This window comes from Gopherus flavomarginatus, chromosome 5 (genome assembly GCF_025201925.1).
Source record: "Gopherus flavomarginatus isolate rGopFla2 chromosome 5, rGopFla2.mat.asm, whole genome shotgun sequence".
Lineage (NCBI taxonomy): Eukaryota > Metazoa > Chordata > Testudines > Testudinidae > Gopherus > Gopherus flavomarginatus.
The window spans coordinates 45,730,532-45,752,142 of record NC_066621.1 but is presented as its reverse complement, the minus strand read 5'-3'; the positions used below and the strand labels follow the sequence as shown (position 1 = coordinate 45,752,142).

Below are 21,611 nucleotides of genomic sequence, written 5' to 3'. Positions count from 1 at the left end.
TGCAGCTGTCATGGAGTCCTGCAGCTTTGATGCTGGTCACAGGAGCACTCCTCACTCTGGGCTTGCTCCAAAGCCATTTGAAGTCAGTGAGAGAGTTTCTACCAATGGCGGGATATTGTCCGGCTCTGTCCCTGAGCTACAGTCTTTCTGGAAATGGAATTGTGCTGAGCTGTGCTGTTTCTGGGCTCGCTTTGCATTTCACAGGGACGCTGGCAATGGCGCCAGTAATTCCCTGCAGGGGAGGGATGGATGGTGGCAGCAGCGCTTGGACTGGGCAAGGGCTGTAGGGGATTAAAAAGCAGTGGTGTTTTTAGAGTGTGTGTATTTTTCATGGTGTCCCAGGTTAGTGAGGCTGGGAGGGAGGGGGGCAAAAGGGGTTTACTAATCGTCTAGGAATTATTCCCCCACCACTCCCATGTGCAAAGGGGGAATGACACACACTAGCCCATCATATTGTCTCCACCAAGGCAGCAGGGAATGAGATTGTGGGGCCATTCCAGGTGCATGGGATGCCTGCATTGTACCCTGTGTTACTGGAAAGCCTTAGGTTACTACAGGCCAAATCAGGGCCTTCTGTCCTCTCTGGAGTGTGAGCAGAGACAGACTCCCAGGGAAATGTGCTCTGGTTTGGTTCTTGTTTCCTCAACACTGGGTCGGAGGAGTTGGGGTGATGACTAATTAGCCATTTGCTTTACCCTGCTGATGCTGGGCTTGGGAGTTTGGGGCAATGCAGGTTCAGAGGGGGGTGAATGCTGGTGCAGAGAGGTTACCCAAGGAGCGTGAGTTCAAGGTGGAACTGAGACTTCCTGGGTCAGCTTGGGTCCTCAGAAGCCTGTCAGACTTGGGTCCCACCTTACAACTCAATATATTGTGTGCAGACCCCTTGGAGAGCAGCTGCAAGGACTCGGGATGGGACGTAGCAAAGTCCACGAAGTCTCCACTCTGGGTGATGGTGCAAGGTGTGTATATACTGAAGCGGGGCCCCACAGAGCTCTGTGCACCTGGGAACCTGCACCTCTGCTGGACTGGGTAGCCTCGACTCATTCTCCTTCTTGCACATGGAAGCCTAGCTTATGGCTATATCCCAGGAATCCCTGGGTGCAGGGAAACCTGTGGCCGTTTGACATGGAGTTCGTTGCTGTGTCTGAACCACAGAGACCTACTGGTGGTGTGGACAGGCAGTTGGCCCTCAGGATTGCTTACTCCAGGGCTGTGTTGCTCAGGCTGGTGTGCAGCAAGACTCGCTGTTAGAACAAGACTGGCCACGACAGGAAGGCTTAGACCGCAGTCCAAGGTGGGCCCAGCCTGAGCTGCGGTGCTCACAGGTTGTATATCTCCAGCAAACGCCCTGCCCTGACCCCTCTGGCTTTGAACCTCACTTCTGTGAGCTGTGGTGTTTCTGTGGAGTGCAGCTGCGGTCATGAGATAGGGGTGTAGACGGATGGTTGCTCAACCTGGTGATCTTTATCAGGGTGTTTGCTGGAGAAAGCATGGTCGCGTCATGCCGAGGGGAGACAGGTGACGCGCGGCACTTCGCTGAAATACAGGCTGCTGTGACTCAGAGGAAAGCTCTGACAGAGCTAATCTCAGGCTCCTGCAACTGGTTACTGGCAGGAGACATGGGGAGCCTGTGGGTTTGGGACTCTTTGTTCTCACAGCCAGTGAACTGTAGTGGCTTCATTTACACCTCGAGGAGGTATCTCCCGTCATCCTAGTGCATGCAGGCCTGGCGCGCACAGACAGAACGGGTTGTGGAAAAGCATTTTGACTCAGGATTTCACCTCCAGCTGTGGAAGGGTCTGATTGATCTTTGGAGCTGGAATGGTTATTGAACTGGGACAAAGTCTCCTCTCCAGTGCAGTCCTGAGGCAAGAGGAAGGGCAGCGACAGGAAATGCACGTGCACTCGCTTCTGGTGCAGCTTGCTGCCCTGTGGAGCTATCTGATCTAATGTCAGAGCCCCTCTGTAGCTACAAGTTGCTTTGTTCAGCACCTGCTCAGGCACTGACTCATGGAACCTTAGCAGGTACATCCATCCAGCACAAAAGACAAGGCCTAAGAACAGTGCATTTCCCAGTGTTTTGTGTACCATGCCCAGTGGCCCCAGGCATGCACCCTGGACCCATTTGGCTGAGACTTGCTTTCAGCAGGGTTGCCTGCCAGGTTGGTTGTTGGTATGACAGCAGCGTCTAGAGGCTCCAATGGAGATCAGATCTCCATTGCACTAGGCATTGTCCATGCCCAGAGTGACAGATGGGCCCTGCCCCAAAAAGCTCACAAGAGCTGAGAAGGAGGGGGGTGCCCAGGCAAAGTCTGAGCCCCAATACTCAGTGCTTTGTCTGTGGCAGCAGGGAGCATCCACCCGGCTCTGGAAAAGAGCTGGTGGGTAGGAGCTCCCAAAGCGGGGAGGGATAGCTCAGTGGTTTGAGCATTGGCCTGCTAAACCCAGGGTTGCGAGTTCAATCCTTGAGGGGGCCATTTAGGGATCTGGGCAAAAATCTGTCTGGGGATTGGGCCTGCTTTGAGCAGGGGGTTGGACTAGATGACCTCCTGAGGTCCCTTCCAACCCTGATATTCTATGAGTCTGTGAGCCTGAGAAACAGAGACCAATACTGAGGTGCTACCTCCACGCAGCCTTCAAAGGGCTTCTTTACCTAGCATCTCTCTCCTAGGCCTCTGTGTACCTCTGCAGTGCCCCCTTCTGCCTATTGACCCCTGCTGTGCCACATGTCCCCCTTCCATTTGCAGGGTTCGAGCAAGCTGCAGAAGCCAATGACTGTGCGACCTATTCTGGCCAGGTGGACGGGGATGCGGAGCTGCCCTTCCTTTCCCTGAGGCAGGCCCAGCCTCTGGAGCCTGACATAGCCCAAAGCTTTGCTTTCTAGCTTGGCTCCACTCCAGACTCCACTTAGCATCAATTATTTAGTGCTGACTCATTGATTTATGAGGGTGGAAGGCTGCAGTCAATAAGCTCATAGCAACTGTGGGCGGGGCAGGCTGAGGTGGCAAGGGGGGAGCAGCATGGGCTGATGGGGCTTAACAGCATTTGGTTCTGCTGCTGCTGTGTCCCAGACTCCAGGGAGCCTATGAGAAACGCATAGAGACTCATCGTCAAGGTAAGACCAGACCTCTCATGTCTGTTCTGTTTCTCCTCATTGCTGAGGCTGCTTCAACACCTCTGGTGTGAGCCACGGCAGGAACCCTCGAGTGCTCCGGCCAGTAAAAGGGATGGCTCTTGCCCAGAGCGGGGAACCGAGGCTCCAATTGCAATAGCATGGAACATGCCTCTGTTGGCCAACCATGGTTGAACACTGGCCTCTAGCAGAGTTTGACCCCTAGCATGGGCAGAACCTGTGTGGCTGGGAGCTTCCTCCCTGCAGCACCTTACTTAGGAGGGGGAGACTTCACAATCTAAACCTAGGGTGGCTGAGGGCTATTTCCTGCAGCATTTCCTAGGGTGGCTAACACCTGGGACAGCGGGACCCGGGCCTAGGCTTTTATGAGAGCTCTATGCCAAGCTGCTCCCACTGAGAAGGATGGAGGATCCTTACCCTAGCTGAGAACCTGCTTCTGTGATAGTCTAGCTCCTACTGTACATAAGGCACCAATGTTTATACAGTGTGGATCTGCTCTGTGCTGGCAGCCCCAGAAGCTGCTCCCCTGAGCTGGACTTGGCTGAGACCTCCAGGGGCTTACCCCTGCTCTTACAGCTCTCACCAGCTTTCTAATGAGCACAGCTGGTCTGGATCTCCTCTGAAGTGTGAGCTAAGGCAGTAAGGAATGGGACTGGACAAGTCAGTTGTGTTTTGAGTGTGGTTGGGGCTTGTTCCATGAGGCCTTCATTGGTGTATGTCCCCTCCCCTCTTAAAGGGCAGGTCTCAGACCTAAAGCTCATTCATGCATCAACACTACAGGGGTCACCAGTCCTCAAGTACAAGGGGTGTGTGTGTGTGTCCATAGGGGGACCTCTCCCCCTGCCCTTCCCATATTGCTAAAAGGGAGGAGGTGGAGAACTAGTGCACTAAATGGCCAGCACCTGACTGGGAGAAGGGGACAGGTGTTTTTGCAGGGGTCAGTGGTGCTGCATGGAATAATTCTGGGAGCTCCTGCATCAGAGAGTTCTTAGTGTGGATGTAGTGCCATCTGTTGGCTGTAATGTTACACAGCGTTCTGCAGTTTACACTAGAGCAGTGGCTCTCAACCTTTCTAGACTACTGTACCCCTTCCAGGAGTCTGATTTGTCTTATGTGCCCTCACGTTTTACCTGACTTGAGAAGTACTTGTATTTTTGTCTGATTTTTGTAAGCAAACAGCAACCTATTACTGAAAATTGCTTACTTTCTCATCTGTGCCATGGAATATAAATATTGTACTTACATTTCAGTGTATAGAGCAGTATAAACAAGTTATTGTAGGACATTTTAGTTTGTACTGACTTCACTAGTGCTTTTTCTGTAGCCTGTTAGAAAGCTAGATGAGTTGATGTACCCCTGGTTGAGAACCACAGCCCTAGAGCATGGGTTTTCAATCAGTGCCTACACCCAGGTGACATTCCCTGCTTGTCGAGGAGGGGCTGCTGTTTGTGTGATATTTGCCTCCTTCCTGCCCCTTAAAGCTTCCAGCTGACTCCAGGCCTTGGGGGTACAGCATGAGCAGTTCTGGGCCTGAAGCAGCCATGTCACACTTAGAGGTGAGGAAAAACAAAAGGGAGCTGTAAAGTATCTACTGCACATCACAGCTTCAACAGTGGCTCAGCTGTAGGGAGCTATAACAGGAGTATGCCACTAAGCTTGGTGGGGGGGGGAGGGGGTAGAACCCTTCATTACTAGAGTCTAAATCACATCTCAGCCTGTTTAGGTGGCTGGCAACAGATGCTTGGTGGTTTCTTTGAAGAGGGGAAGGGGGTTGTGCCTCTAAGGCTGGTCCAGGGCAGTTGCAATGAATGGCTCCCACCCATCATCATCTTCTATTGATCTGTTTCCTCTGCCTTGCCAGGGCCTGGGCCATGACCAAACCTGCTGGCAATGTCTGTTTAGAGCCACACTGATCCTCCAGAGGGGCAGCTCTAGGCCTGCACTTCTGTGCTTTTCTCCCACTTCTCCACATGGGTGCAAGGTTAATTTTTTTAGCCATTTGAAACCTGTAATGAGTGGTGGCAACTCAGGTGTGAAATGGCTGATTTAATGGGTCTAGCTGCACTCAAAAGGGGTGTTACAGACCTTAGTAATAGCACTTGTCTGAGAGAATTATGCTCTAACCGGTATCAGATGTTGTGGCCAGCAGCCTTTACTCCCTGCTCTTACCATTTGGGGAATATACAGCTACTTGGATTTGAGGCTACTGCCTGAGCAACAACTGCAGAAACAAATAGGTCGACACTACAAGTGGAAAGTAGATTCCAGCTCAAGGAGACAGAGCTGTGACATGCTCTGCTTGAGCTTGCAGACATGCTGCAGCAGGTGGGGACTCACCACCCTGAACATGATCCCAGCCAGAATCCTAGGTACATACTCCAGGGCAGCTAGCCCCTCAGGTGGCCATGGGCTGGAATTTACAGACATACCCTAAAGGAACAGGTGGGATTGGTAGAAGCCCCTTACTAAATTAGGCAGTTTGCACCACTTTGGAAAAGCTCATCTTTAATCATTATGTACCCTGGGGTGCTGCTCATGCCTCATGTGGCACTAGTGTCTCTCTCTCTCTCTCTCTCTCTCTCTAACCCTTGATTGCTGTGTGGGAGGGTGGCAGCCCTGCTCTAAGCCAGGCTCCTATTTCTTTGGAGCAAGGAGGAGCTGAAGCTCTTGGGGCAGCCAGCCAGTGACATGACCTTGTCTAGAGAAGAGTGGAAGGGGCTAAGCCCCCAGATGCCTGAGTCCAGCTTTGCCTCCTGGGGTGTGTTTTCCTTGTTTCTGTCCCTGGGAGCCTGATGGCAAGCAGCACTGCCCAAGGTGCTGGATAGCTCTTTCGGAGCAAGACCTTGCTCTTTTTTTGACAAGGAGCCCTCTACAGCTCCCCTGGGGGGATTGGCAGGGGAAGCAAACTTAAAGAGCTGGGCTCTGCAGAATAAAATATTGAAGTGTTGCTCTGAGCTCCTTTTCTCTTGTTGGTTTTCTCGACTCTGAAGCTGCTAACAGCAGAAAGTGTGTGAAAACTCCCCCAGGACCTTGTGTGTACCAGTGCACTTTCTAGCCACATGAAGCAGTGAGCTTTAGGCATAGTGTGCCAACCCTTTAGCAGGGCTGACAGAATCACTGCCACACTAACCTACAATGCAGGCTGCCAGACAATGGGCATGACCCCCTTCTGCCTCATGCTTAATGGAACTGTGCTCAAATGGGTCTGTTCCTTCTGCAGATGTTGCAGAGCTGCTGTGGAGCTAGGCCTATGCTTTGCAGCTTAGTGTTGCAACCTCGAGAGGAAAGCCAGTATTAACACTGGCACAACTCTCAAATCAACCTGTGCCCTGACAGAGGCTCCAGCAGGGGAAGGGACGCTCTAGTGGGACCCAAAGGCAGGAGAGGAAATTCAATCAGACACCCTAGGAAGGGGAAGTTGGGCTGGGTCAGTAGGTGAGCAGCAGGGAAAAATACTTGTCTTTCAGTGAGGTAGATACACTCTCTCTTCTCACAGAGGCTGATCAGTCTGAAACAGTTTCTAAAAAAGAATTTTTTCTCCAGGGGAGGTTAAGGTGCTTCCAGGAGCTGCCTTTGCTGAAGTACAGAGAACAGGAAGTTGCATTCAGCTGTGCGGTACATGACAGTGCTGTATTAACTGCAGCATATGACCCCTGTATCATTTCCCATTGATGTCACAATCACCTGTTATAATCCAGCAGTGAAAAGGGTTTAAGTATTTCATTGTACTGCAAGGTAGCACTGGTGCAGGAAGATGTTTGCTTAAACAAGCCCCCTCTTCTTCTTCAAGACAGAGCTGTGGCATGGGGAAGGTACAGGGCCTGGCAGGAGCTCTGGTCACTGTGCCTGCATCTCAGTTAAAGATAGGCCACAATTCAAAACATCACAAGCTACAGCTTTTATGAGACCACGAACCTTCATCAAGCCAGCTGCCCACTATATTACATTTGACAAGGGGCAGGGTTTCAACAAGCTATGCAAGAGCAGAAGAAAAAAACAAGCCAAGAAGGTTTTAAAAAGGGGCTCCCCCCTCCTTCCTCTCTAGACTATAGTACTAAGCAAAACTGTGCCTCCATCCTCTCAGCTATAGTGAGGCTGAAGGACTGAATAAGCCTTGTCCACCTCCACAGCTTTCTCTGTTAGATTTGAGTGTCAACAGGGATGGAAGTGCACAGTTCTGTAATCATGTTAGGGGACAGGGCTTTCACATGTGTCTCTCAGGCTTTCTGATCCACACTCTGGGTAACATCCTTAAATCTCTTCTCTTCCCCCTCTCCCCCCCACACCTTCTTTCTTGTATGAACAGACCAGGGACAGGACTGAGGCAGCATGGGAGGTTTTTGCATAGTTTTGCTGTACCTGTTCTTGCTCTGTAGAGACAAGACATCAGGCTCCAGGCTGTCACTCAGGCTCCTCTCACCAGCACTGAATGCTGAGTGCAGAGAGAAAACACTCCAGCTGAGTGAAACACAGAGAGAGTAGCCAGTTCCCAGCCATTCAAAGCTACAGCTCTGCACAACTACACTAATTGTATCCAGAACACAGGGCCCTTGAGCAACTAACACTGCATCAGGGGCAAGCAGGCAACATACAGTTTTAGTTACACTATAAAGGCAGGAGTCCAAGGAGACCGAATCCATAGCTTAAGCTCCCTGACACAATGGAACAAGCAGCCACTGCAGTGGATTTAAGAAAGAGGAGGATGATGATGCAGTTCATTGCCTCAGAAGAAAAACACTCTGCAGCTGTTTATGCTAAACTTCTTAAACTGTCATCATTACAACCATGTAAAACACAGCATTGAACACTATGTACAGTCTGTTTGGATCAGCGTAAAAAAGGAAGGAGCATTTTGCTTTTCAAACTCACTTCCAAAAAAAAAAGCACATACATAACAATGGTTTAAAGTAATAACAGTACGTTAGAAAGAATCACAAAGATCTTCATGTTGTAAACAAAAGCAGCAATTGAAAATAAAAGCCAATGGTGGTAGATCTCTCAAAGTGCATCAAAGCGACACACCAGTCTCTAGTCCACTGAAATGGAAAGGTTACAGTTTCAACAAGGGGTGGTGCTGCATTCCTGCCACAGGGCTGCACTGCCTCTGCTCAAAGTGCTAGTTCACCAACAAAACAAAACAGCCTAACCACCAAAAAAAAACCCCATTCTTTTAAAACTAAATATATTTTGGCTAAGTAAAAGTTACCTTGGGGGAGGAAGCTGTTTTCCTGAGTTGGCATGAAAACGCTCCTAGGAGCCATGCATTATTTGTAGAAGTATCTTGGAATTTGTTCCCCCCACATGAGTCCTCTTTGTCTCTTGGAGCCTTTGTCTCTACTCCCCCCACACATGTGAAGCTGGGCATGATCATTCCCATCTCTGCTACCACACAGCTCCTTATCAAGCCCAGATAATGATGGGGGCAGTATAAGAACCTGAACAGAACTGAAAGGAGTTGGCGGGGTTACTGGTTAGTACAATAAGCCCCCACAGTGATGGGGGGGAATACCTGAACCTGACAGGCTTAAATCATCATTTGCAACAATAGATTGAAATGGAAAGATTTAAGTTGATTTGTATATAAAATGTTCATTTCACAAACAAAAAAAGTAATATGCCTGTCTATAAACAAGGCCCTGCTCCAATGAGACCCACCCACAGCAGCTGGCTCTCGTGGTTTAGGCCATTAAAATCTCTGTGCAAAGACACTGATGAAGGAAAAAGGCAAGAGTCTAATTGCTGTAGCAGCAGCTCCTCGCTCCCCCTCAGAAATACCCTCAGTCCCAGACTACACAAATGGCTTTGCCTTCTCCTCACATTTTGGATTTAGTCCAAAAGGCAGCAAATGAACCAGTTCGGAGCAGGGTGGGGGTTGCCCAAACGAAGAGAAGACACTATAGGGACTGATGGCACTTACCCCATCACCTTTAATGAGGACTCGAGGACCTAGCTGCTCAGCCTATGGGGGAGCAAGGTGTGGTGTGACCTGTGGCCTCCAATGATGGCACTTTTATTACTGAAGAGGAAGGTGATCCTAAACCACTTGCTGTACAGAGCTGCAGGGATCATTAGCAGTCTGAACCGAAGTCCACTGGAGTCAACAAGAGTCTTTCTACTGACTTCAATAGACTTTGGAACAGGTGCTAAGCTTCCAATTGGACTCCTCTTTTAGGAGAACACTGTATATATATATTTTAGCTACTACCTCTGAGACAGGTGGTCAGGAAAACCCAAATAACTCTTGGAAAATATACACTTGGAATTAGCTTGGCTGCCCTCTCCCCAGTGAGATTTCATGAGAGCAGGAGATACGCATGCTGAATTCAGCGTTCAGGAGATGTTAGCCTTCGTGGTGAGTATTGTGCATTAGGCAGCTATTCAATGTTCTAAAGACAATCACCATTAAAAGTGTGTCTTACAAGAGGACCTAGATACTCTCCATCTCTGACCTCATATCACCTACAATGACCAGAACGAGTAAGGCAAGCAGAAAAGTGAAGGTAAAGGGGTCTAATCTCCTATCACATGTGAGCTCAACTCCTGCCCAGATTAGTGGAGGTTACATGTGCGCTTGGAGGAGAGAACGGACCCCAGCATACAGAAACCAAGCCTAGCAGCAGATGGCAGCTACTTTAACATTTCCATTGCCCACTGGCTTCTAGAGCTCAAGAGGATGCACACGGTTCTAAATTAAAGGATATTGCACGTCCTGCTGAAATACTGCCCAGGTATAATACACTCAGACATGTTACTCTCCAAACTACTGCACAGTTATTAGGGAAGGACCACTAAAATAAAAGCAACTAAAGCACCTTTTCGCTACAATTGAAAATGAGCTGTGGTGGCTGAGAATCATAATACTTAGCCTTTATATAGCGCTTCTCCGAGCGCTTTACAAACATTACAACTAATCCCTACAGCACCCCTGTGAGATAGGACAGTCAGTAGGCTTACCCCCATTTCATAGATGGGGAGAACAGGCAAAGAGGTTACACAACTTGCCCAAGGCCAGAGAGGAAGCTGGTGGGAGAACAGGAATTCGAACAGGAGCTGCTGGCTGCCAGTGCTGTGCTCAGACCACCTCTTGGGAGAAATGGGGAGCTCCCTTAGAGAGCTGTCAGCTACATCAACATCGAACCACCACACACAGCTGGTCACCTAGAGGGTGTCAGGAAGGAATCTACCCACAATGTATTCTAGGTCTCCTTCCTCTAAAGCATTGGCCATGGCTGGAGGTGAGACACTGGACAGGGTGGGCCAGAGCTCTGAGACAGCTCCGAGCGTTTTCCCTCTCTCATCTGCTTGGCTGGCTGTTTCTTGCTCACATGCTCAGGGGTGAAATGATTGCCATAGATCAGACTAGATGATCTGAATGTCCTTTATGGCTTTAATCTCTAGGGGTACATCTACACTAGCCGCCGATCCGGCAGGTAGCGATCGATCTATCGGGGTTCGATTTATCACGTCTAGTGTAGACGCAATAAAATCGATCCCCGATCACTCTGCTGTCGACTCCTGTACTCCTCTGCAGCAAGAGGCATAAGCGGAGTCGACAGAGGAGCAGCGGCCATCAACCCCGCGCCGTGAGGATGTGAGGTAAGTTGTCCTAAAATATGTCAACTTCAGCTACACTATTCTCATAGCTGAAGTTGTGTATCTTAGGTTGGATTCTCTCCCTCCACCCCCCAGTGTAGACCAAGCCTATAGGACACACCTTTAGGAGCTGGTCCAAAGTCCACGGAAGTCAATGGGAGTCTTTCCATTGACTTCATTGGACTTTGGACCAGACTTTTAGTATACTTCTACTCCCTAAGGGAGCCTTTCGCCAGTGTGCAGGGGACACGTGTATATATAGGCCTGCCTCAAGTATGATCTCAAAGCATCCTAAGCTGTTGAACGAGGCATCACATATAGTTAATTCTACAGAATCAAGTGGAATCAGGTGCCCCATTACAAAGCATGGATGTAATAACCATGCCTAGAGCTCTATATGCTGTACTTACAGTAATTCAGGCTCCTGAACGAGAAAACAGGACTGGCATTTTTCCATAATTACAGAATATTTTCCCATTAGCTGTAAGCTTGCTTTTAAAGAAATCTGCCCCAACTTTCTTCATTCTCTAAGGGCAAGACATTTGCATTTCTGGACCACAGGCTTTAAGCTTTACAGGAAAGACCTCTTCTTCTGAATCTTTGTGCCAAGATTTTCTCTTGGCAGCTTCTTATTCTGTTGATTTAGAGCCAGACTATTTCGAGGAGGAGCAGAGCCAAGGTTTTCAGAACTTTGTCCACCTTCCTTTCTAACTCCAGTGTGGTTTCCACACTGACACTTCAATTGCTCAAAGCAGGGACCAGTGTAGGTTCTGGAATTTTGATGAGAAGCGATCAAATCCTATTGCACTCTCATGGCTTGCTAGCTAAAGCAAAAGACCAGCCAGGGCACTGCCTCCATTGCTCAAATAAGAATACATCCTGTGTTTATTAGATTGCTACGCACCGATTGGTAAGTTACCAAGGCAGTGACCTCCTTTTCCTTTCAGTCAGTCCTAAGGCAGTGAGCCTGCTCACTGTCCTGGCTTCACGGAGAGAAGGACAAGATCAGACAGGCAGGTTGGAAAACTGATCGTAGCTCTGCTTCGATCTTCCATCCCTGTCACATGAGGAACTCAAGGAATCTGAACTAACATTTAGTGGATCAGCACAAACCTGCAGGCTGGTGGAGAAGCATGGCACACACACCTTTCCCACCTTCCCTTCTGCTTGCATCAGAAGTTAACTTTGCTTTCTGATAAATCCTAGCTACAGCCCAGAACAAACCCACCGAGAACACAAGAGCGCTTTGGCACACAACATTCAGCTTCCCTTCAGGAAACCTCCCACTGCAAATGGAAAAGAGCTAGAGAACTACGAATGGGCATATGACACTGCCCCATTGCACTCGAGGTGAAAAGATGCACAGTCTTTCCCCTGGGACGTGAGCAGTGCTCACCAGGATTTCTGGAATAAAGCTGGATGTTGCATAGACTTTATGGAAGGCTGGCTTGCCTGGTAAGAATACTCAATAGCCTTGTTTGAAGGACTGCTGGCTATTAGGACTTCAGAAAAATCTATTGCTGCAAAGGCAATTGGAAAAATGCTACTGGCCACACGGACCAAGTGCTTATTTGTAAAGAAGGCCCCTCTCTCTGTCTTCCCACAGCATCTCTATCTGTTGTAACAACGGCTCAAAACCCTCTGCATCGTATCTATTCCCCCCTTAACAGAAACTAAACTCTGGTTTATGAGGCCAAGCTCTTGTGTTTATAAAAATGATGAGAGAAAAAACAGTCAAAATATTTAGCACATTAACCAGCTTTGCCTCTCTCTGCACGTGAGCAGGAGTGAAAGCACTTTGTGATTTGTCCGCAGAAAACCCCCCACAGACTTTTTAATCACCTCCTGGCACCAGTACATTGTCTATTGGCCACGGTACCAACTCCTGCATGACTCCCCAAGCAGTCGTACCAAACACAGCTCAGCACAGGATCATCTCCCGTCATCTCTACCCTGGGCTGTGTTGCCTTTTAGTTGCAAACCTTTATAAGGATGTCTCATGACTAGACAGACAATGTAATTACATTGTTTGTTTCCCCTCCGTGCCCCTACCCCTGTTAAAATGTCACTGACTTGGACATTTGCATTGTGGAAGGGCAGCCTGGATAGAAACTGTTCTCTGAATGGGCTTTGGCAACATTGGGTGGTATTTTTGGCTTTGGGGGTAGACAGGGACGTGGCTCTCTCAATGCATTTAATGATTTCTGCGCACACTGGTTGGCAGCCACAACCTCAAGTTCTGCCCCTCCATCAGCTGCCATCAAGGCTGCACCTACATGACGACTGCCCTCTTGCAAAGGCAATGCTATTTTTTTTTGGTTCAAGCAGTCCTGCTCGGTAGCATGAGCCACGTGAAGTGGAGTGGTGGTTTTAACTATTTTATAGGGGGTGCACTGCCCCTGTAAAGCTGGGGATGACAAGTGTCGGTTGTGTAGACCCTCTGCCAGCTGAACTGCCCCAGAGTCAAGCATAGATAAGATTGGCACACTGCCGCTGACACCAGACAGTCTCTGATGAGAAAGTGAGTTGAAGGCTGAGTGGCCCAGTCCTACTGTCTGCTGTGCTGAGTCTATGCTCCCTTCTGAGTGCATCCCCAGATCTGCAATCTCACCCATAGATGCATACTTGGGTACCGAGGATTTTAAATCTGGTTTGTTTTGTGGCACTGCACTGCTAAGTTTCTCGATGCTGGGCACCTGCCCAGAAGAGTTATCCTCACTGTACTCCAATTCAGATATGTTGTCATACTGAGATACGTTAGAAGGCCGTCGTCTACCATCCAGCAGAGGGAGAGAGAGAGTATCAAGGGCCTTCTCCATACACAAGACAGGCACTTGTACTTTCTCTGACAAATCGCAAGGAGAAGCAAGGTTTTGTTCTGGTGCTGAGCGCGAGTCTGTACTGGGAGGCCGGTGCTGCTGCTCTGGAGGCAGCCCTGTCAGTAAATCCACCGGGAAGGTGATAGCACTCGTGTCTTCAGGATTCGAGACATTTTGCACAGAAGCGTCTGAGGGTCTTTGTTCGGCAAGGGAAGGAAGAGAAGGCGTTTGGTTTGGCAACTCCTGACCTGCTAATATATTATTGTGATTGACAGGCAGGTCTACTTGGGGGTTGTGGCTCTGGGTGGCAGTGTCCCCTGCAGAGTTGTCCATGGCTGTCCCTTCGGGTTGTGCTTGCTGAGGTGCCTGCAGCTGAGCTGTGTGGAGAGTGGCCTGGTTTGTGTTGCCTACAGCAGGGGAGGGGCTATGTTCCTGCAGTTCCTCTTTACCACTTCCTGCACTGAGACTCTGAGGACTCTCTTGTGAGACAGCCTCCCTGCTCAGTGGTGGTGCATCCTGGCTCTCCAGGAGGGCCTGAACCTCATTCTCCTCTGGAGGAGACAGCTCTTGTGACGAGGTTTCACCAGCAACTTTCTTTGGCGCCTCCACCTGATTTTCTTCTCCATGCTGGTTTTCCTCCTGGCATTGCTGGTGGCCCTTAAATGGATGCTGATGCACATCTGTTGCTGCTGCCGGTGAGGGAAGCCCATCCTGCTGCAGAGGAGGGAGCCTCTCGTTTATTGCCATGCTCGCGTTACCAGTAGTTTCATTCAGATGAGCAGGGCTGTTGTTTGGAGAGGACAGCTTTGTATCTCGGTCAGGGTCGAGGTCAGTGGCAGCCTTATTCTGGCCATTCGCTGCAATGCTGCGTTTCAGTGCCATGAGATTTAGAGAAAGTTCCAGCCCCAAAGGTTTCTTAGGGAATTCTTCAGGTTTTGCTATAAGGAAAAAACATACATATTAATCTCTCTTTCAAGGCGTGCTTTAACAAGTCCAGCAAGACAGGCCATTGGGAGGGATCTGAACTGTGTCCAGCAAACATCCGCCCTTCAAAAGGGGGACGCTTTAGTCACTCAGTGCAAACGGTGTTTGAAAAACAAAGATGGAGATCACACATTAGCCTACCTACGAGAGGTGCCATTAGCCACACCGACAACCTGGGAAGCTCCAGCATGATCCCCAAGCTCACTGGCCTCCTGTTCTAGCAGGTTTGCCATCTAAGGCAGGACTTTCATTTATAAACATTTAAATTTTTCATTTTACTAACGGCTGATGCTGGGATTGCCGCCAAAGGTAGTTAGGCGCCAAAATTTCAATGACATTTCAGTGCCGGAATCCCAGTCTGAATCTGTACGTAAGCAGATAAGAAATAGTCAACCAATTTGTAGCTCATCATGGCCCTGCTGCTGTCTTCCTTGCTCATGTGCAATAGTGCCTCACTCAGAGGGTAGTGTTCCCTCCTCTCTCACTGCATGCCCTCATCTCCACACACAAGCACTTTTTCATCTTAAAGAAATCAGTAGTAGCACAAATGCAGCCATAAATGAGGACAATGATTTAACTGGGGCTCCTTGCTGAATGAGAGATAACCTGGCCAGCAGAGTCAGTACTAGATCGTTAAAATGTTACTATTCCATGTTGTAATTATATAGCTGTATTTTTATGCTTAACAGTAAACCTGCAAAGGAGAAAAATTAGGTGTATGTCCTGATTTTGCTTCTTTATGATGTATAAAGGCGGCCTAAAACAGCTGAACAAAAACCATTTTATTCTCCTTGTTTTGTTAACATTACACAGTCAGGTCCTGTCTAGCTGGAAGATTCGATGGTGACTGGAGAACTAGTGAAATGGTAGCATCCCAATATAATTATTAAAAATGTGGATTACTGTACATTGGGACATCTTACAAACTAAACAGATACCGGGGGAAATGACTGGCTGAAGGTCACAGAGCCGGTCAGTGGCAGAGTGTTAACAGAACACAGGTTTCCAGTGCCCTATCAGTCTGACCACCACAGTGCTTCCCCAGGAGTGAAAAGCCTGAGCGGTTGAGAGAAGAGAGGATTTCCACACCTCCAGGCTGTTTGGGTTTATTTTATTGTGTTATTGTTAGCACCTACTTTAACTTCAGTGATGAACCAGTTGGATAAAGGAGGCCTTTGTTAAAGATTCACATCTTTTGTGAGGTAGAGCTCACAGAAGACACCCCCGAGGCCTCTCAGAGGTCAGCCCCCAAAAGCAGGATGCACCAGACTTGACATTTCTGATACTGTTACAGTATAAACAAGCAAAGCAAAGCAGGTGGGCACTGGGAGTCGGGACTCCTGGGTTTTATTCATTGTGCAGCTCTGGGTAAGTCACTAAACCTGTCTCTGTTTAGCTGTAAAATGGACATACTTCGCTGTTCACAACTTTGTTGTGAGATTTCAGGCAAGACTAAATCTTTACACAGGGCAAGATGCATGGGTCAGCGTGCATCTGCACCCGTCCAGAGGCAGCCAGGCAAAGGAATGGTGCCTTTCCTGGGTCTCCCTGTATTCGACAGGGAAATTCATGTGTGCTAGTTTCTTGTCGGGTGCTACTACCTCCTCCCCTTGCCTACCTGTGTGTGAGGGAAGGGGAGGGGAACACACCCTCCTCTATGCACACACCAGCAACCTGGGTAGCCTGTAAAGCAGAGCAGAGGGGAAGCTATCATATTCTCTTATCTCCCTGCACAAGCATGTATGGCAAGTGACCATCTCAACCTTAAGTTTTGCAATCTTTTCTCTGAGGAGCTCAAAGTTCTTTACCGGTATCAATCAATGATTATGTTCAATAATTAATGCCCTCTTACCATATAAGAAAAGCATTTCCATGTGTGTGTTTTGTTGTCAGCTGATCAGGGTTTATTAGTCTGATTATACACACAGTCCCAAACAGGAGTTCCCATAAAAGTTAAACTGGCTCCAAACCACCCTGATTTGAGGTCGCAGAACCTGGTTCCCCTTAGCCAATCTCTAGTTACAGACTGACACAAGAGTCCCTCAAAACAGACTTAGAGAGAACTGCAGACTCACAGTTCAGTGCAATCATGCTGTATTCATGTACTTACCCAGGTGGGGTTTTGTGATAAGTGTTTCTACGGCAGGAGCCATAGCCAACTGAGGTTCCATCTCAATTTATGCTAAGGGGGCTCTATCTAACCACTCACCTGGAATACAATGCTACAACATGAAGAGGGCAATTACCATGGCAACCCCTGCACTATGTGAAACACAACATTGCCCCTCCTTGCCCTGTGAAGTGCCAGTGGCTGGGAAGCTCACATCCCCAGAAAATCTGTGTAACCAAAACAACGCATGCAGACCACAGCTGCAACATCTGGCTCAATTCAAAACGTGCAAAGACTCTGCAAATCAGAACAACAACAAAATACTCAGGAGGAGCAGAGTGATGCAACTTGGGTTAAAAAATCACTTTAATGACAAACGGCACATAGGGCCAGATTTTCAAAAGAGCTCATGTTCCAATTTAAGTACTGAAATAATCAGCCAGATTTTCAAAAGAGCTCAGCATGCCTATTGCTGAGCTTTGCCGAAAAATCCACATATCTCCCTAGGAGCTGTCTGGTCTCAGATTATAACAGTGACATAAAGCCACCATTGCTCAACTCACTCTGTCTTTGCACCCAAGAGATCTTGAACAAAACAGAGATCTAGGGTCACACAATTGCCTCTGCAATTCAAAAGGCCAAAGCAGTTAGCCTTTTCCTGCTGTTTAGAGAGAAAAGAATCCTCAAAAAATTGCATTGCTCTGGCCCTGAAAGATATGGTTAGTGCTGGCACCAAGGAGTTAATTTCGACTGCTTGGCCTACCGTGGGCTGTAGAAATAAAATTGGAATTAATGCTGCTTTCATGCTCTGCCTACCTGGGGGAGGAAGGTCAAATTTCATTTTGCGCAATTCAGTCATGGACGTTTGCAATTGTTCAATAATAATATCATCTTCATAATGCAGAGAAGCAGCAATTCTCTCCTGCAGGAATTCCCGTAAGTCCTCCAGGGACATCTTCAGTAAGCGTTCTAGTGGACAGCAGAAAACACAGCAAAATGTGAGAACAACATCGTATCTCAATTAGATGGGGGGCAGAGGGGGGAAGGAATCCAGACAGCGTTTCTACTGGATCAGCAATTTTAACTCTATCGGTACAGGAGATTCGTTTTACATTTAAGTTAAAATGTGGGGCAGAAGAAACAATGCATGGCTTCCTTTTTCCAAGTGTTTTTCTACCTGGTATTCATGGTTCTCTCAAGTCGATCTATAGTCCCAATCCTGCAAACATTTATGTTTGAATGTAACTTTACTCAGGTGAGTAGTTCTCGTGGACTTCGTTGGGATCATTGAATGAGTAAGATTATGCAGGTGCATAAATGTTTACAGGTTCAGGGCCTTGGTTCTGGTGACAGAATGTGTCTGACTGTTCCTGAATGTTTCTTTTACACCTCTAGGGGGAGTAAAGCTGCATGTTACAGACAACAGATTAATGGTGGATAGTGCAACCTGAGGTGGCTTAGCACAGACATTCAGAATTGGTGCTTCACACTCTTCCTGTATCTAATGTATGATTTCGCCGCCATCTGTGATGGAGAGCAGCCACTGCCATTAGCCACCTGTCCCACTGCATTGTTCATCAAGGCTTAATTTGTCCAGTCTTCCTCTCTCTTTCCTTACATACAATACTTCACATACACAAACCAGTTACTTTTAATTAAGGGCTTGTCCACATAGAGACTTAGTGCACAGCAAGCAGAGGTGTAAATCTACCCTAGCCTGCCGTGCACCAACTGGCTGAGCGGACCCGGCTACTGCACACTGAAAGTTCCACAGTGCACTTGGATCTACTGCTAAGATTTCTTTCTTGGTAAGATTTTTAAACAATTATAGGAAGCTTAGGATGGATGCAGATAAATAGCACTCACCCACTTATAAATGCACCTACCCTGCTAATGTATTAATGATATCTATGTGATGGATGCAGGGTTACCATGCACCTTTGACCATTACACCAGCACTCCGTCCACTAATCCACCTCTTCAGGATTTATTCAAACATTCCAAACCTCAGAGCAGCTTCAAACCCCTGCATCTGTCCTGTTCCCTCTAAAAAAGCTGCGTGCCCAAAGCCTTCAATGAGCAATATTCACTACTGCCCAGTGACAGGTTTAGGAGCTGACCTCTCTATCCTGTGACCCGATGGCTACAAATGAGAGCCTTGTATCACTGGAAAGAGGAGATGGAGTTTTCCAATAAGACCAGCAGGGCCCCGAAGTCCTGAAATATCTAACTGTAAGGCAGTGACATTTTTATGTAAATAAAAGGAATTTTTAGAAGTATTTTTATAAATACGTTATTGTATTGCTCTCTCCTCTGAGCCTTGTTTAGTTGGACTAAGGAACACGACTTTGCAGAAGAAGAGATACAAATAAAACAAAATTAGTCCCACTAACATTTTTAAATGTGCTCTAAAACACTCCTAAAATAGTTTTTCTGTAAAGCATGTTATACATGTATACAATACAGTACATGGCATCAGAAAGCGCATTTTGCAATGTTTACAGTTCTGTAGATTGGGCCCAGGATTGCAGCATGGTGGGGGACTTTTTTTTTTTTTTTTTTTTTTTTTTTTTTTTAAGACTTTGGATGTTTCAGTGCAGGAACTGTGCCTTCTTTGCTGTATGTACCTGGTGCTAACAGAACCTAGCAATCAACCACAAAGCATTCATCTCCACCGCCAATGTGCGCTGAGCAAGGCAGGGCTCCTATAGGACATACTGCCCTGGTCCACTAAGGGGAATTTCCCAGTGGCTGATGGAAGTCCTGCAGCAGAGGATGCCCTGAGTAATCTCTCCTCTCTCCCTCGGTGTACTGAGCAGGTGGGATTTGGCCCTTGGGGAGTAGATGTGAAAAGGCCAATGTGCCTTATTTGAGTGCAAAGGCATAGTTCCCCTCTGGCGTTAAGAGTCAAACATGGGACTGTGTGTAGTAATTTGCTTTCTCTGAAATCTGGGTGAGGTCTGAAACTGCACCAGCCTGTAATGCCCAGTACGGGTTGCATGGTATCATACATATGTAAATCCAACGATACAGAGAAAAAAAGCCAAACAGCCAACTGTGGAGCACCATCACATGGTGTAAATGGACACAGCTTCAGGAGATGCACCCATTTTGGTCAGATCTGTATCTTGGTCCAATTAAAGTAAAAGAAAAAAAAAACTTTCAAACCAATGCTGGGCTTGTCTCTCCCTAAGCCCTTCCTGACTAAGGTGGTTAAATCTAAGCCACAGGCTCTAATGATAGGATCATCCCTGCTGAATGGGGAAGTCGAGCAAGTCTGCTGAGCCACTTACTTTTGTGCAGCTTCAGGATGGTGTACGCCATGGATGTCAGAACCCGTTCTCCTTCCAGGATGTAGATATCCCACAACCGCAAGGTGAGCGTGAAGGGAGTCTGTTTACAAAAAGAAGCAAGTTAGATGTGATGATTTGGGGAATCTGCCTGTAAAACATATGAATTCTCAGTGAGATTATGAACCCTTTCCCTGTAAGTATCTATACCAATCTGCCAATTTCATCTGAGGCTTGTTGGCGCCTCTCTGTGCTTCTGCCTTTATGCTGGATCGAAATACCAAAGGAGGGTGACAAAGGGCTAATAAAAGAGGGTCACTGACTTAACGTTACTTGACATGGAACAGTACTAAACAACTGCCTCCCCACCAGGAGAAGAGATGTATCAGGGGAGAGCTCACCTAGCAACAAAGGTACCCATAACATACTGTGGTCCCCTGTTGAGGCTGACCAGGGAGTCACCTGATGCAGGAGACAGGAAGGTGATAAAGGGCAGAAGCTGGTCTATTTGCTCTCTCTTTTTAGCCATTTTTCACCAGCTTAAGATGCGTAAAGCTGTTGTGGGAGCTGGGTGAGGCAAAGCAGGGGAGATCCCACCTACACGAACACACAATGTGAGCTAGAGCGAGAGGAAATGCATGTAGGATGTATTATTTTTGTATGGATCTGTGTATGTCTCATGCAATTTATTGAAGAGCAACTGCACTGCAGAACCCTGTGAGGTGTGTGTGTTATATGCTACAACTACCATGCGGCCTGTGAGTTAAATTGTATCTCTGAAGGCTCACTCCTTTGGTGGGATTCTGGGAGAGGTTGCATTTAAATGACAGGGGCAGGCTGAGGAGTCAGCACTGGTTCCAAGGGTTGGGCAGCGGGGTTGCCTGGTTGCAGCTCTCAGGGTTGTGTGGCACTAGACAGAGGGTCTACACTCAAAGAGCATCAAGGGACCCCAAGACTGGGGCAGTGCCTGGAATCTGTTCAGACTTGAGGCTTAAAACACCAAGGGATCCAGATGCTGGAGTCCCGTCCCAGCACTGTGGTGGTCTGCCAGCAAGGGGATCTGTAACAGATGTCATGGGTATTTTGCCCCAGTGCTATTCTAACTGGATTGATCTGCTCAGGAATGACAGTGCATAGAATGTGCCATAAACCTTCCCATTAACACCCCAACGTAGCACAGAGATGCTTTGTTTTCAGGACTGATTTAGGGTTGTGTGTGTATTATGAGCTACAATTCTGGTTTTAAAACAATTGTTCACACGCTTGGCTGGCCAGAGAGTTGCAGTTAAGATAGATACAATGTTCCTTCCTTGGGACCTTTAAGGTGAAAAAAGTTCAATCTGAGACAACTTGAAAATGGATTCCCTACCTTGGAAAGTCGTTACTATATTTAGTTTTGCAAGTATGTGAAAGCTTTGCTATTTTCAAGGCTGGACACGAGAATCAGCAGAATAGACCACGGCCTGTTTAACTGGATGATCCTGGGCCTGTCTATCTAGTATGTTCCTGTCTAGGAAGGAACAATCAGTTTCACACATACTGAATGGGAAGAGACTGTCTAGGAAGGAGTACGGCAGAAAGGGATCTAGGGGTTATAGTGGACCACAAGCTAAATATGAGTCAACAGTGTGATGCTGTTGCAAAAAAAGCAAACGTGATTCTGGGATACATTAACAGGTGTG

General features: G+C 47.8%; 1 protein-coding gene across 6 annotated transcripts in view; it reads right to left on the bottom strand.

The window, feature by feature from the left end:
- Positions 1-7,877: 7,877 nt before the first annotated feature.
- Positions 7,878-21,611, bottom strand: part of LOC127051024 (USP6 N-terminal-like protein) — a 208,759-nt gene continuing 195,025 nt past the window's right edge. For all 6 annotated transcript variants that reach the window (XM_050952814.1, XM_050952815.1, XM_050952816.1 and 3 more), the window contains 3 exons: positions 19,933-20,032; positions 17,456-17,608; positions 7,878-14,483 (listed from right to left, as the gene is read on the bottom strand). In XM_050952814.1, coding sequence (XP_050808771.1) covers positions 12,784-14,483; positions 17,456-17,608; positions 19,933-20,032 — 1,953 coding nt within the window. In that variant the 3' untranslated portion in view covers positions 7,878-12,783. The remainder of the gene's footprint in view (positions 14,484-17,455; positions 17,609-19,932; positions 20,033-21,611) is intronic.